This window comes from Hypomesus transpacificus, chromosome 25 (assembly GCF_021917145.1).
Source record: "Hypomesus transpacificus isolate Combined female chromosome 25, fHypTra1, whole genome shotgun sequence".
NCBI lineage: Eukaryota > Metazoa > Chordata > Actinopteri > Osmeriformes > Osmeridae > Hypomesus > Hypomesus transpacificus.
Genome location: NC_061084.1, coordinates 2,068,622 through 2,082,416, shown reverse-complemented (window position 1 = coordinate 2,082,416; position 13,795 = coordinate 2,068,622). Strand labels below are relative to the sequence as shown.

Below are 13,795 nucleotides of genomic sequence, written 5' to 3'. Positions count from 1 at the left end.
ATTTCCAAAGAATTCAGCTGTGTTTGAATGACATAATGTACGAGCAAAAGCATAGGATACTCTATCCTCTTCTATTCTTCAAAAGAAGAGGAAAACTCTTAGTAATCCCTAATCCAGACTCCCACAGTTCATTGAATACCACAGGAAGCCCTGAGATCAAAAGAAAAAAAGAAAGAAAGAAAGAAAGAGAGAAATAAAGAAAAATAAAGAAAAAAATCTATAAATAAGAAATACTACTTCAGCGCAAAATAATTCCTATGAACTTGTGAAACTGAAACTAACCAAATGACTTTTAACCTGAGAATCCATTATGCCTAGCTCCAGTGACCTTAACCACAATAACATGACTGCAGCCATCACCTGATCTAATAAAGAATTGCCCCTTTAAAGTCATACTCAGAGCGCTCAAACCAGTAAAGGTTTAATCTCTGTAACAAGCATCCTTGTGTGATTATAGACAGCCATTATCTCTCTATATATATCTACCTTTGCACCTAAACATAAAGTGTTGACACTGAGTATGTCATTACCTCAGATTTAAGACATGTGAAAATCCATTCAGGAATGTCTGTTTTACACAGTACTCTTGCCTCGTGTTTCTTTGAGGGCCAGTGGCTGGCCTCTAACACTGTTAGCAACCGACCATTGGTCGAGGAGGACACACCGTTGAGGAGTCATCCTCAGGGACACAGCCTTCGTGTCCGGGCTCCAGTCGAAAAATGCTGTGCGTGCAAAAGTAGTGTTAGCGGCGCATCATGCAGTCGAGTGTGTCGACCATGGGCGTTTTGGTCGAAGGCTGGACATCAAACCACACAAACAAGGACCCATAAAAGCTGTCGCTGTGCGCACAGTGAGGTAAATAAAGAATTATTTAAGTGGAGAATAGCGACACACAATACATGCTGTTGCAGTGAATAGAGTGCCCTTTTAATTATGCATGAGACATCAGCAAGCAACAGCACTCCTCACACTTTGAGCAGCAACCCGCTGAACACACCATATTGGACGCCGTTCGAGACACAGAGACCGAATCAAGACGAACAAAAAGAGGAGAGAGCGAGTGGGGGGAAAATGAGTGGGGAAATAGCAGGAAGGTAGACGGGGAGTAGAGAGGATTTAAGAGGAAGGAAAACGAAAAAAAGGAAGGCGAGGAGGAACGGATGAGAGTGTGCCGTTTGAACAATGATTTGGAGGTAGACAGAGGTATGGATTGGTGTGTTGGTGTGGGAGATGGCAATAGAGAAGAGGGAGAAAAGAGAGAGAGAGAGAGAGAGAGAGAGAGAGAGAGAGAGAGGAACAAGAAAAAGAAGCTGAGCAAGAGAGGGAGAGGGAGTTAGGGTGGGAGGGAAGTTGGATTTGTAGAGAGGAAGAAATGCAGAGGCAGATATTGTGCAGAAAGGGACAGAGCAAAAGAGAGCACAGGCAACAATACAGGAGTGGATGGGAACAGAGGAGGAAATGGGAACAGATACTGAAGAGAGAAAAAATAGGGAAATTAAGAACCAGAGGGTGTGGGGGGGAGAGAATGACAGACCAAGAAAAACAGAGAGAATCCAACCAAGTGCTGAGGGAACAGCACTCAGGAATGCACGATGAGTGGCTGCTTACACCATGTAAGAGAACAATCAATAATGCATTAGACTGCCATAGAAAAACACATGAAACAATAGAGAAAGTGTTCTCTTCTTGGCAAACGCAGATGAAAAGGCATGGCTTCATAATGTATTAACCTAGCTTCGCCTCGCTTGACTCCGGCTGGGAAAATAAAGTAAAAGACCAATAATGATATGATTTCATTAATTCACGCCACACTGCCTAAAATATGAAACCCCTGTCATGCCCCGAGCCGCAAAAGCCTTTTACATTACAAATGAAAACATAGTGGGTGATGAGGGAAGAAGACCGAAACAGAGGTAGGGAATGCTGGAGGGAGAGCATGTGAGAAAGAGGGGAGGAAAGAGGAGGAAGACGGAGAAAAAAGAGGAGAGGCAATGGGGTGAAGGAAGGACGGATCCATAAGTATGAAATTGGGCTGAGAGAGAGAGAGAGAGAGAGAGAGAGAGAGAGAGAGAGAGAGAGAGAGAGAGAGAGAGAGAGAGAGAGTACACTGTTGGGTTGGTGAATTGATAGAGACACCAGTGCAGAGGAATGTTAACATGACCTGCCGGCCCAGATGTTCCTAGTCAAACCGAGGGAGCCATGTAAAACACCTCAGCAAGCATTCCTAACACCGCCACTCCTTGCTGCATTTTCAGCTTCCTAAATTTCCCCTTTTCCTTTGTTTCCATCAACAACAAAAAAAAAGGTGATGTTGTTGTAAAAAATGGGGCTGGGGTTTGACCTAGCTGACGGGTGCCTAAACTTGCAAAGCCTCCCCAGGGATCAAAGAACTGCAAATGAGACCCTTGTGTGAGTTGTCTGGGGCACTGCCACTAATGTGCATCAGCAAACATGACGCCCTCCAGTCTGAAAACAAACAGGGGGTTATTGCAGGTAGAGGGTTCAACAAACTCTGATCCTAACCCTGAACTCTGAGTTGAGTAACTTTGAACACTAGCATGGAAAAACAATAACAATAGTGGGGTAGGTGCTGCGTTGAAATGCTGTGTTGAAAGGATATCCAAACGGGATATGCACATTCTCAACTCCCTTTTTAATATTCCATGTGAATGGCACTCCAAACCAAAACAGATCAATACAACTAACTTGACACACATTAGCACCATAAAAAGCAACATAACTACTGACACCATCCCTGTCAGACAGCATTACGATCGAGATTACACTAAGAGGCAGGAACACACGAACACACATTTCGAACAGAGAGGATTAGACAAAGAAAACGTTTAAAAGTCACCGAGTCTTACCTGTTTGTTGTACTTGTTGATGGTTTGACTGCTGTATTCAGAGCAGTGGTCAGATCCAAGGGAAATGTTATCTCCGGTCCCAACGAATGTGTTCGCAGGGGGCAGATCCTGTACCGCCTGGTGCTTTTTCCCGGCCGTCGGAGACTGCGGATGAAGCTGGACGGTGGGGAGAGGCGAGCTGGACTTGTAGTGCCGGGCCAGATCCGGGCTCCCAGGCCCTCCGTTCACGGAGCGATAGCGACCCATCCCGGGGCTGTCCGACAGCTTCTCGTTGACGCCGTCGTAGCGTTGGCCGTTGGGTTTGGAGGCCTCCACGGTCACGATGCTGCTGTACAGCGGCTGTTTGGACTTCTTGTTCTTCTTGTCCTTCTTGGGCTTCTTGCTCTTGTCGTGCTGCTGGGGCGTGAAGAAGTCCTCGTGGTCCTTCTTGCCCGCCTCGTAACCGTTCTTGTTCTTGGGGCGGCAGTAGCGGGCCATGACCACGATGAGGATGATGAGGATGACCGTCATGATGCCCGACACCACCCCGATGACGATGCTCAGTCTCTGCTTGCCCAGGTTGTAGTTGGGGTCGCCGGCGATGTTGGTGTTGAGGGGGGTTCCCAAGCTCTTGGCCACCTGGGCCTCGACGACGCTGGAGTTGGACAGGGTCTCGTTGATGTAGACGTGGACCAGGGTGGTGGTGCTCTGGGAAGGTTGGCCGCTGTCGTTCACCTGGACCACCAGCCTGTGCAGGCCGTAGTGTTTCTGCTCCAGCTTGCCCACTAAGGAGATGACCCCGCTGCCGCCGTCGATCTCAAACAGCTTGAAGGGGTTGCCACCGACGATGCTGTAGTTCAGGTCGGCGTTGATCCCCGTGTCCGTGTCGGTGGCCATGACGGTTCGCACCACGGTCCTGACGTTGCTGGACGGGGGGAGGAGGGTGTAAGAGCTGTTGATGGGGAAGGTAACCGTCGGAGGGTTGTCGTTCTCATCCATCACAAAGAGAGAGACGGTAGCCGTGGCCGACCTGGGCGGGTCTCCGCCATCCACCGCCTTCACGCGAAAAGTGTAGGCGGTCTTCAGCTCGCGGTCAAAGGACATGGTGGAGAAGATAGTCCCTGTGTCGTTCTCGATGGAGAAGATCTCCTCCTCTTCCTCGACGAATAGGCTCATTTGGGCATTTTGCCCCTTGTCCGCGTCCACGACGGTCACCATGCCAACGGGGCTGTTGGGCTGCAGGTTTTCCCGGATGTAAAAGGTGAAGACGTCCTGCATGAACTTAGGCTCGTTGTCGTTCTTGTCAGACACGAGGACAACCACCGCGGCTGAGCCCTGCAGAATGGGCATGCCCTTGTCTTTGGCTATCACTTTGAACTCGTGCCTGTCGGTCTGCTCACGGTCCAAAATCATATGGACTCTGAGGTCCCCAGTGTCTTCGTCAATGGAGAAAATTCCATTCACGGATGGGTCCAGAGAATAGGCGATTTCCGCATTTTTGCCACTGTCTGCATCCATGGCCGACAAGGTCATCACCCTCTCACCAGGGGCATTGTTTTCAGGAAAGACCACCTCCACAACGCTCTGGCTGAAGACAGGCGGGTTGTCGTTGGTGTCCCCCACCTTGACGACGAGTGAGTTGTTGCTCGCTAAGCTAGGACTCCCCGAGTCCACAGCAACGATGACAACGTTGTACTCCTGTATGGCCTCGTAGTCCAGCGGGGCCGAGGTATGGAGGAAGTATTTCTTTTTGTTCTGCTCCCCCTCCATCTCACTGGCCGGTTTGAGCTGGAAGGGGACGTCCCCCACCACGGTGCAGGTGACGATGCCATTCTCGCCCTGGTCACGGTCAGACACCTGGACCAAGGCTATGGGGGTGTCCACCACCACATCCTCGGCCACGTTAGCGACCCCGTCTTTGAGGAAGATGCGTCCGATTTTGCGGATCTCGATGGCGGGCACGTTGTCGTTCTCGTCCTTGATGTTGAGGATCACCGTGGCCTTGTCCTTTGTGGGCGGTTGGCCGCGGTCCCGGGCCATGACGGTGAACCTCAGCTGGCTGACCTCTTCGCGGTCTATGCGGTGCAGCACGCTCAGCCAGCCCGTGCTCTCGTCCAGCCTCAGTAACCTCCTCACTGACTCGGTGGCTGCCCCGAAAACATACTCAATCTGACCGTTCACCCCCACGTCCGCGTCAAAGGCTTTCAGTTGCAGGATGGGGGCACCAGGGGAGCTGTTCTCAGGCAGGTCGGCTTCGTACACGCTCTTCTCGAAACGCGGGCTGTTATCATTCACGTCGGTGATCATCACCCTGAGAATGGCCTGAGAGGAGCGCGCGGGGTCACCCCCATCCCTGACGCGCAGCGTGAGCTCGTAAGAGTCCCTCTGCTCCCTGTCCAGTGCCCCCTTAATGATGAGCTGGGGCTGCTTTTCGCCGTCTGTCGTGTCAGCAACTTGCAGTTCAAACACGCTACTTCTGCTCGCCCCCTCGTCAAATCTCCTCTTGCCTGAGAAAGAATCTCCGTTGTCCACGCGTCCCCCGGAGCTCGAGCCCAGCCGCCTCGAGCTCTCCCCATCCTGAATAAGCTCATATCTCTCGATGCCATTTCTGCCAAAATCTCTGTCTGTGGCCGGGGGCAATAGATAAAGGGTGCCAATAGGTCTGTTCTCTTCCACAGACAAAGTCAAAACAGGTGAGGGGAATGATGGTGTGTTGTCATTTATGTCTAAAATGATTACTTTTCCTTCAAATAAATCGACCCAGCTCTGCGCCGGTCCAATGACGGACACTTCAAAATCGATGAAACATTCATTTTCATCAAATATCATTTGGCACTGTTGTAATTTTTCACGGTCTATCCGTCGTTCATTGGTGGTCAGCTCGCCTGTAATGTTATCTATTTTGAAAAAATCTGAGCCGGACTCGAGCGTAAATGTAACCTCACCGGACCCGGCAACAATTCCGAGGTCTGCTGCTACGTTTCCTACCCTGACATCGGCGGGTCCCTCCTCAGCCAAGCGATATCGGAGCACTTGCTTAGCAGCGGGCTGATTCAGCAGCTGCAGGATGATAATACAGTAGCATAGATAGTCCACTGCGCCAGTAGTCCTCATTGTTCCACCTGAATGAATTTACTTGATTATGAAGCCTGAAATTGAATTTGTATACGAGTTATTAGCTGAGTAGCCTATATTGTTATCTGTTGAACAATGTTCGTTTTCGGTTAGATTTTAAGTCCTCCGTTTCAGGATGCGTGAGACTTCATTCTCCGGACGCCCTCCCACTCCGCCTCAACTGCAGTGAACAGCAAGTGCGCGGGCTATTCTCTTTGCTTTTCTGCGTTTGTATTCAATATTTTGATTTTTTCTTATTTTAATAAAAACGCATTCCGTGCAAAGCACAAATGCAACAGTCCGTGCGCTACTGTTGTAGCCTCTGTCATGAAAGCATTAGGACATGATCATGCAAATGTCCAAACTGTTTTGTCATTTCACTTCAAATTTATATCAGTCAATTTCAGTTTAAAAACGTATCCTGGAATTGCAATTCAAATAAAGAATCATAAAAATCCTTCCTTTTCGGTGGGCTATCCAAGATGACTCCGTCCAAAGATATTTCCAAATACAGAAAAAGAGTGATGAGACTGCCCGCACAGATTCCGAACTCTTGAAGACACAGGAGCCTACTGCACCGTCCTCTTACCTTGAAGATGTGAATAAGCAGAATAGGATCTGCCCTGTCGACTATCCAAGCATCCGTGCGCTCTGATTTCTCAAGTCACTTTAATGTGTGATAGTTCGCTCACTTGCAGGCAATGAGGAAAAACTCCTTGGCCAACAAAAAAAAAGAATGTTACTGCGGAGATCAGAAAAAAACAGAGGAACACAGAAAATTGTAATTCCGATGAAGGTATTGAGAATAATTACAACAATTTCAACGATGAAATCCTTATTCTGTCCTGCATTCTTAGTCTACTTGCCAGTCGTTACCTCACCTGCATAAGCGCTGCGTGCGTTTGCAGCCCCTATCTGCGGCACTGTGAGACCGATTCACAAATGATATTGCAGTCTTGCGCGCTTTCTCCACCCCCTCCAGTTTCTCTCTCCCGAGTGCACGTACAGGGTTGAACTTGATCGGTAGGTCTAAAGGGTAGTCGACAACTATTTGATGAGGAACAGAAAATAAAGGAAAATTGCATTTACTTAAGACAGTAGGCAATTTAACGAAAGTGACTCAGGCGTGGAAAGAAAATACAATGTTCCTGCCTTTTTTTTTTACCTCACAACCTGAAACCGTTTTTTGTTCGGGGTGGGGATACGGTGAGGTTTGTTTTTATAGACTGTTGTCGTGTAGTCTAAATAAACACACAGAGGGTTATGTTGATAGCTTGTGGCATATTTAACTATCGAATTTACAGGATTTGTGCATTCAGCATTTAATGCAGACATAAAACCCTGTTGGGAGAAAATGCATGACATGAGTTTGTTTTTCGGGATGTGGACAGTGGTCATAAGAGGCTTCACCTGCCTCCAATGTTCCAGAAACTTTTGCGCATTCGGTAATCAAGTAAATAAATCGACAAAAGCACATTGACATGTATTTTCTACACAAATCACTCTCTGTCTCGTAGGGTTCACTCCAGTGGGGAGACGGGTTGGAATATGTACACAGTCCTGTGGCTTGCCTGTGGTCACTTTATGAACGCGGGTGGTTGACTGCAGGTGGTTTGGCTATTCGGCGCAACGCGCGCAGTGTTGCCTACTAGCTTTAAGCTCTTAATGGGTACCCCTTTCATTTGATTGTCTCTCGTAGCTTATTCTCCATCACACGATGACGGGAGCACACCTATGTGTTCGGTTTGGCCAAATGGAACCGGCAACAAATATTGTTACTCTTTTTGCATTTATAAGGGCTGCGCGCGCGAGTGTGCGTGTAGGTGTTTTAAATCAGACATAATTAAGGCTACTAGTGTTCTTCATCACAACTCGTGCAAGGGCTTCCTTTTACCGGTTTGACATGTGGATGAGGATAACCTAGCCTTCGTGCGGTTACGGTATAGTAAGGCAGTGCAATAAAGTAGGATGAGAGAGAAATGGAGAGCGTGAGAGAGGGCGGCTGTCCACTGTTGCAGATGCATCTTGAGGCTCAGTCGGAATGCCAACAGTGCTCTTATCCTTACTTACTTACGCCCTCTGTCGTCGGCGGAAATATATCTTCTGATATTTTCCCGATGACTTGCATGCACAGTAGTGTTGCAGTTATAGATGCACATATTAGTTTAATGTATTTATTCTGTTAGCCAGCCATAAGTAATTTTGTCGAAACAGGCAATTCGATTTTTGTTTTATATATAGTTTTGGCAATTACTCAGCAAGTGCCACAACCACTAGAGGGTGTACACCTGGACAATTCATCATAATAGTTGATATTTGGTAATAAGGCCAATAAGAAGTATTTGTGAATTGTTGGTTTAGTTTTAACTTATTCCACGACTTTCTCAGGAATAACATAATTGTAAACAACAGCTCTCTCATTCAAATATGAGGTTTGATTGGAATCCAGACATGTAGGCTACCTAGGACATCAGATCATAAACACTATTAGAATTCTTGGAAAATAGCTTCCCCCATAACAATTCAAAACAATAAGAATCTCCTAATTCTGTAACCTCGCCATAACACAGTGAGACTGCGACTATGACAAGTCTGAACAGTTCAATCTGTCCCACATCTAAAAAGACCTGCTGTAACTTTGCTCTCTCCTTATAGAAGGGAGAGGAGCCACCGCCGCTGAAAAAATATTTCTGTTAATAATAAATGGGTCAAAGTTGCTTTGAAGTGGATGCTTGTCTGATCCCAGTGGTGTGCTATCTCAGAGTGATGCTACAAGCCACCAGGTGTTTGGACCTAAGCTAGGCTAACTCGCTCAATAAATTATGGACCCGCACTGCAGCGTGGGTCCAACAAGGGAAAACTTTTCCTTCATTTGCATATCTGTGCAGCGTAGGTTTTCATCAACCTCAATAGTCATTGTCAAATAAGTATGTGTGTGTGTGTGTTCGTGTGTGTGACAGAGAGTGTTTTTCTCACCTTGGACTGTATTTAACACTGTTCTTGATTTTGTTCCCGATCAATGCTGATAAACTGTGTGTTGGCGGTGTGTTACCAGTGTGTGAACCAGCAGGGGAGAAAGGAGAGAATGTGTTTTTCAGACATGGGAACTTTTTTGGACCATCATTCTTGTGAAAAGTAGAGCCCAGTTTATCAGGCTATCTTTATTACAGTTCCTAGCTCCTCAGTATCTGTCTTCAAGGTTTCATTTACTGCTTCCTTGCAGTGCTCTTCCATATGGTTTTCCTTTCCTCCCTTCCTTCCCCTTTCTCTCTCTCCCCCTCTCTTTATCTCTCTATCTGACAGAGCTGAACTTAAATCAGCTTCGCAACATCAGTGTGGGGGTGGCATTTTGAACCTCCTTGAGCCAGCAGAGGCATTACAGTCAGAGGTGTGTGTGTCCAAAGCCAGCCCCCTTTGCAACCCCTCTTGCTCGAGCACTGCATCTTCCTCTGAAGGTATTTTGTGTGAGATATGTGTGTATTTCACACATATGTATACAAATATTCCTTTTATGTGTGAGTGAATTATTATTTGAGTGGACAGTTGTGAAGATGTGTGTGCGTGTATATCACTTCCTTTTTGCAAACCATGAACCCGTGGCTTAGGGTGAAACAGAACAATCCAGTGAGAATGTGCAAAAAGCCCCCTCCGGAACCTGTCTGGCCCACTGTTGAGTAACTCTTTGTAGTGGTGCCTGGGAGCTAAACTGTCATGGCATTCTACCTTCAGAAGAAGAAAGAAGGAGGAGTCAACAAGGAGTGACTCAACACTGGAATCCAACTATGGCTCCATGATGGAGTCTGCCAGCCCAGCTCTCCAACCCCCTTTAGCTAGTACTATTCTGGGACACTCAGCGCCTTGCTCTCACAGAAGGCATCATTGGGCTGGTAGATACGTGACAAAGTCACACCATACCAGAACACGCTAATTGCAATGGCTCTTGGGTAATCCTCCCACCATGGGAACATGAGTTACATGGGAATGGAACCAAATCTCGGGCATATGTGTGAAAACTGGTTAAAAATTCACTTCGGAGTGATGTGACATCCTGAACATATACTGCAAACATGATTTCCAAAACTTCAGAAGGTGTTGCATTTGTGGATGGTGGATAGTTTTGAAGGACATCTGTGCTTGTTGGTTTCATTTATGGACTTACAGTACAGTGGAGATCACCATCTAGTGTGGCATCATGTGACAGGGAGAGTTGTGTTTGGTGTGAGTAACCCCACCCACAAAGACAGCATAGCTTATAGCTAATAGGGCATCCTCAAATTTGAGATCTGAATGGATCTATTGAAGTAAAAAAATACTTTGTTTCAACTTCTTCAAAGACCCCCTCACCCTTTTGTCAGGCTGTTGGAAATGCATAGTCAATACTGTAATTCCCCCCCCCCCCCCCCATACACACACACACACACACACACACACACACACTTCAAATGTCTTCCTTGCTTGAGGGACATGTATACATGACTCACCCCCACCCACCAACACTTCCAGACAGTCAGTCACATTTGTATCATTGAGTCACATCAGACAGCCAACCATCATACAAAAGCCCTGGAACATCTAAGGGCCGAGCCTGAAAGAGCCCCCTTCAGAAAGCCTGCCCGAAAGGGATGAGGCTTGTTAGGGGTAGTCAGGGCAGGAGGACACACTAGATGGGGTCATCCGAGGCGGGGGTGTCGAGTTAGGATGGAGGCGGTAGGATGGGACAACCCTTTTTGCTCACAGACCCTGCACCCCACCCCACTGCTGTAGTCTCCACAGTATTTCTGTGGCTTTGCCTTGTCAGAGGAATAAAATGCCCTGCTGCATTATCCACCCCCACCCACCCCCACCCAAGTTACCCAGGCAGAGGGGCTAACACAAGATGCATTATTAGGAACAAAGGAGGAGGAGAGTATAGTGGGGGAATTACCCTCCCCAGTTCATGACCTAAAATCGTGGAGCGCACTAAATCTCTCCTGAGTCAATGGCTGTTTGCTATTTGCTCGCATCAGAGTTCACATAGAACAGTCAGGAGCGTATTCTGCATGTGAAGATTGTCAGCTATCGCCTGGACTGTTTCTTTCTCAGATTAAGTGGCCTGTCGCCAAATAGTGTCCGGGTGGCAGGTGTGCCTTTGTTTGTAGTGCACGGCTACTCTTGTTTTGCTCTTGGTTGGTGGGCATGTGTATTTGTGTGTGTGTGTGTATGTGTGAGCCTGCGTTTGTGTATGCAGTGTTGGAGTGCACACAGTACATGCGTTGTCCCACTGCTAGGGGTAGAAAATAAGAATACAACTTCTCAAGAATTCAGAGTCTCCTGTCAAAAACAGGCAAAGGAAGGGGGGTAAGAAAATACCCAGGCAGCCGGGAGATATATCTATTTCAGCTCCCTGCTTCTCTGAAGCAGGTAGGAGACTTCAAAATGGCTCCACTCATTGCCACAGTGAAGGCGCTCTCCCTGTCAAAAATGTCTTTGAATGGAAAATACAGGCTGAAAGTTGATCTTTTTATTTTTTTTGCGCTTTTTTTTTGGTGCTTCAGCGGTCCATCCGTCATCTCACAGAAGGACATCTCTTCTCTCAGGCGAGCCTTCACTGAGGGCTTCCTCAGCTCAGAGAAACTCTCTAGCTCTCTCTTTTCTCTCTCTCCCCTCTTTACTTCACTCTCTCGAACGCCCACGACCCTCTTCTCTGTCGAGGTGAGGTATATGCCAGTCAGTCAGAGGCTTGTTCTTCAGCAAAACACAATGCCTAGCTCCCAGGCGCTGCTCGGAAAACGCCGCAGGTCATCGTACCTTTGTCTGTTCTAATTATGATCTGTGTAGTGGACTGAATCGCAAACAAATCGGATGTAAATACAAAATTAATGCAGTGAGGTGGAGCAGAGAAGGGCACTGTGCCACTGTGTAGTTTCTCTGTTGGCCATGTCAGTTGCAAAAGTTATCTGTAATGTCATAATAAAATTAGGGACACTGTTCGGTACACCATATGCATCAAACACGAAGGAAAAAACATGTCGGCTAAAGTCCTAACCCTGTCATTGCATGTGTCAACTTGCCTCTATTGAGAAATTCAGTTACAGACTTTTCATTTTAGACGTAATATAGAAATCAATCTGTTACAACCTATGCACTCTAGGCTAAACTCCTACAATGTTTATAGTTCGCTTAATACTTGTCCCAGGATGTGACCAGAATTGTAATATCATTTCCTCTAGCCTTATTTCATTATTCCAGGTGGTTTCATCACCTGTGGCCAAAAGGAATCCATAATGGCCATTTTCTTTTGGTAATTGGTTATCTTGACATTTAGAAGTATGCTCGTAATTTGTTCATTTCTATTGTGAGTGGAACTTTAATTAGGCGACGTCTGTGCTGAGCTCATCATTTCTAGGAAGATCTTAGGTCATTTACTGTATTACACGGATGGCATTCTTTGAAAGGATTCATTAAAATGATGATTCCGCCCCATACGACTGTGTGGGTAAGGTTGCCTATTCCCCAAGGGCTATCTGCAGATGTGGGCTTATGGTGTGGGTCTTAGGGGACTAAATCATTTAGGTATTATTATGAATATCCTCCCATCTGCATGTTCTGACCCAAATGGTTCATGTGATAGCCTGTCAGTGTCCGGTGAGGGTAAGCCAGAGAAGCAGACCAGAAATCTCCCATTCTGTACATGTTGTCCTTGAGAATCAAGTCTTTCAGGTATGCTATGGGGTTTGTGTCAGACACATGAGCCATTTTTAGGGATGAGCAATGTAAAACAAAAACACTTGACGTGTTTTTGTTTTACATTGCTCATCCCTAAAAATGAAAAGCAAGGCCTGAAACAGACCCCTAGTATTTTCAAATGTTAGTGTCTGTTTAAAAATAGTGCTTCCCGCTAACGCGTTCCACGTATTCACTCTGCATCAACATAAAAAGGAAGCATATGCGAGGTTGCTCTGAAATAGCTATTGTTCTCTCGGCTAATTAATATAAGACTTTCCAGCAGTTGGGGAAGATGGGTATTATGAGTGTTCTGAATTGCAACAGAATTCATATTTGGTGTCATTAGCATTTGTAAAGATGTATGTTTCATAAATAGAAGAACCTGTCTTTGTGCCAATGGAACCACAAAAAAGGCGGGACTGTTGAATATTCAACAGCCTGAGAGGAAGTTGGGCTGACTTCATGCGAGCATTGCAAAACTGTATCACTAGTGCAGTATACACTCCTAAACTTCCTTTTCAACCCCTGTGAAACAAAGTTTTGCATTTGGAGCGTTTGAATGTTCCATTTCTATGATAAACCGGTATATTGTATGTCCATTTCTAGTATTCAGAAAAAAAAAATACTGTCGATTGACACTTTAGTCTAAATACTGTACATATTGTACTTTTTCTCTCTCTAAAGCGCTAAACGTATACAAGTAATTTCAAAAGCTTCTCAAAAGGCTCAAGGATTTAATGTACCAGACTGCATTGTGCATTTGTTATGGTATACATGTCTCTCTACCTACTGTGTCATGTAAAAGGATGTGGAAAAATAGAGGGAGAAAGAGAGATAGAGACAGATAATATCGTCATCATAATTTGTGCTTTGGCACTGAGATCTATGTTGCTCAAATAAAATCCCAGGCTGTGTTGAGAGCTTTTGTTCTGGCATATACGTGTTGAGCACTTTACTGTCAAAAAACCTTTGTATTGGAATACCATGGCCAGTGATTTGTCAGGATTAATGCGATCATAGGAATCGATCCAGGGATTAGCCCAAAGAAATGTTTCAGTTGAGTGCCACCACGAAGATGACTGATTTTCATGCACTTTGACTAGCCTCTGGGATGATTAGAGAGGTTATTA

The 13,795-nt window shown here is 46.2% G+C and overlaps 1 protein-coding gene across 2 annotated transcripts; it reads right to left on the bottom strand.

The window, feature by feature from the left end:
• Nucleotides 1-1,279: 1,279 nt before the first annotated feature.
• Nucleotides 1,280-6,885, bottom strand: pcdh7b (protocadherin 7b). 2 transcript variants are annotated; one of them, XM_047049326.1, is made up of 2 exons: nt 6,842-6,885; nt 1,280-6,675 (listed from the first exon to the last, which is right to left on the bottom strand). In XM_047049326.1, the coding sequence occupies exon 2, from the start codon at nt 5,958-5,960 to the stop codon at nt 2,847-2,849; it is 3,114 nt and encodes a 1,037-aa protein (XP_046905282.1). In that variant the 5' UTR covers nt 5,961-6,675; nt 6,842-6,885; the 3' UTR covers nt 1,280-2,846. The 2 variants fall into 2 exon arrangements, with proteins under 2 accessions (XP_046905282.1, XP_046905283.1); XM_047049327.1 differs by lacking the exon at nt 6,842-6,885 and having other exon boundaries at nt 1,280-4,903; nt 5,238-5,308.
• Between the last annotated feature and the right edge of the window lie 6,910 nt (nt 6,886-13,795).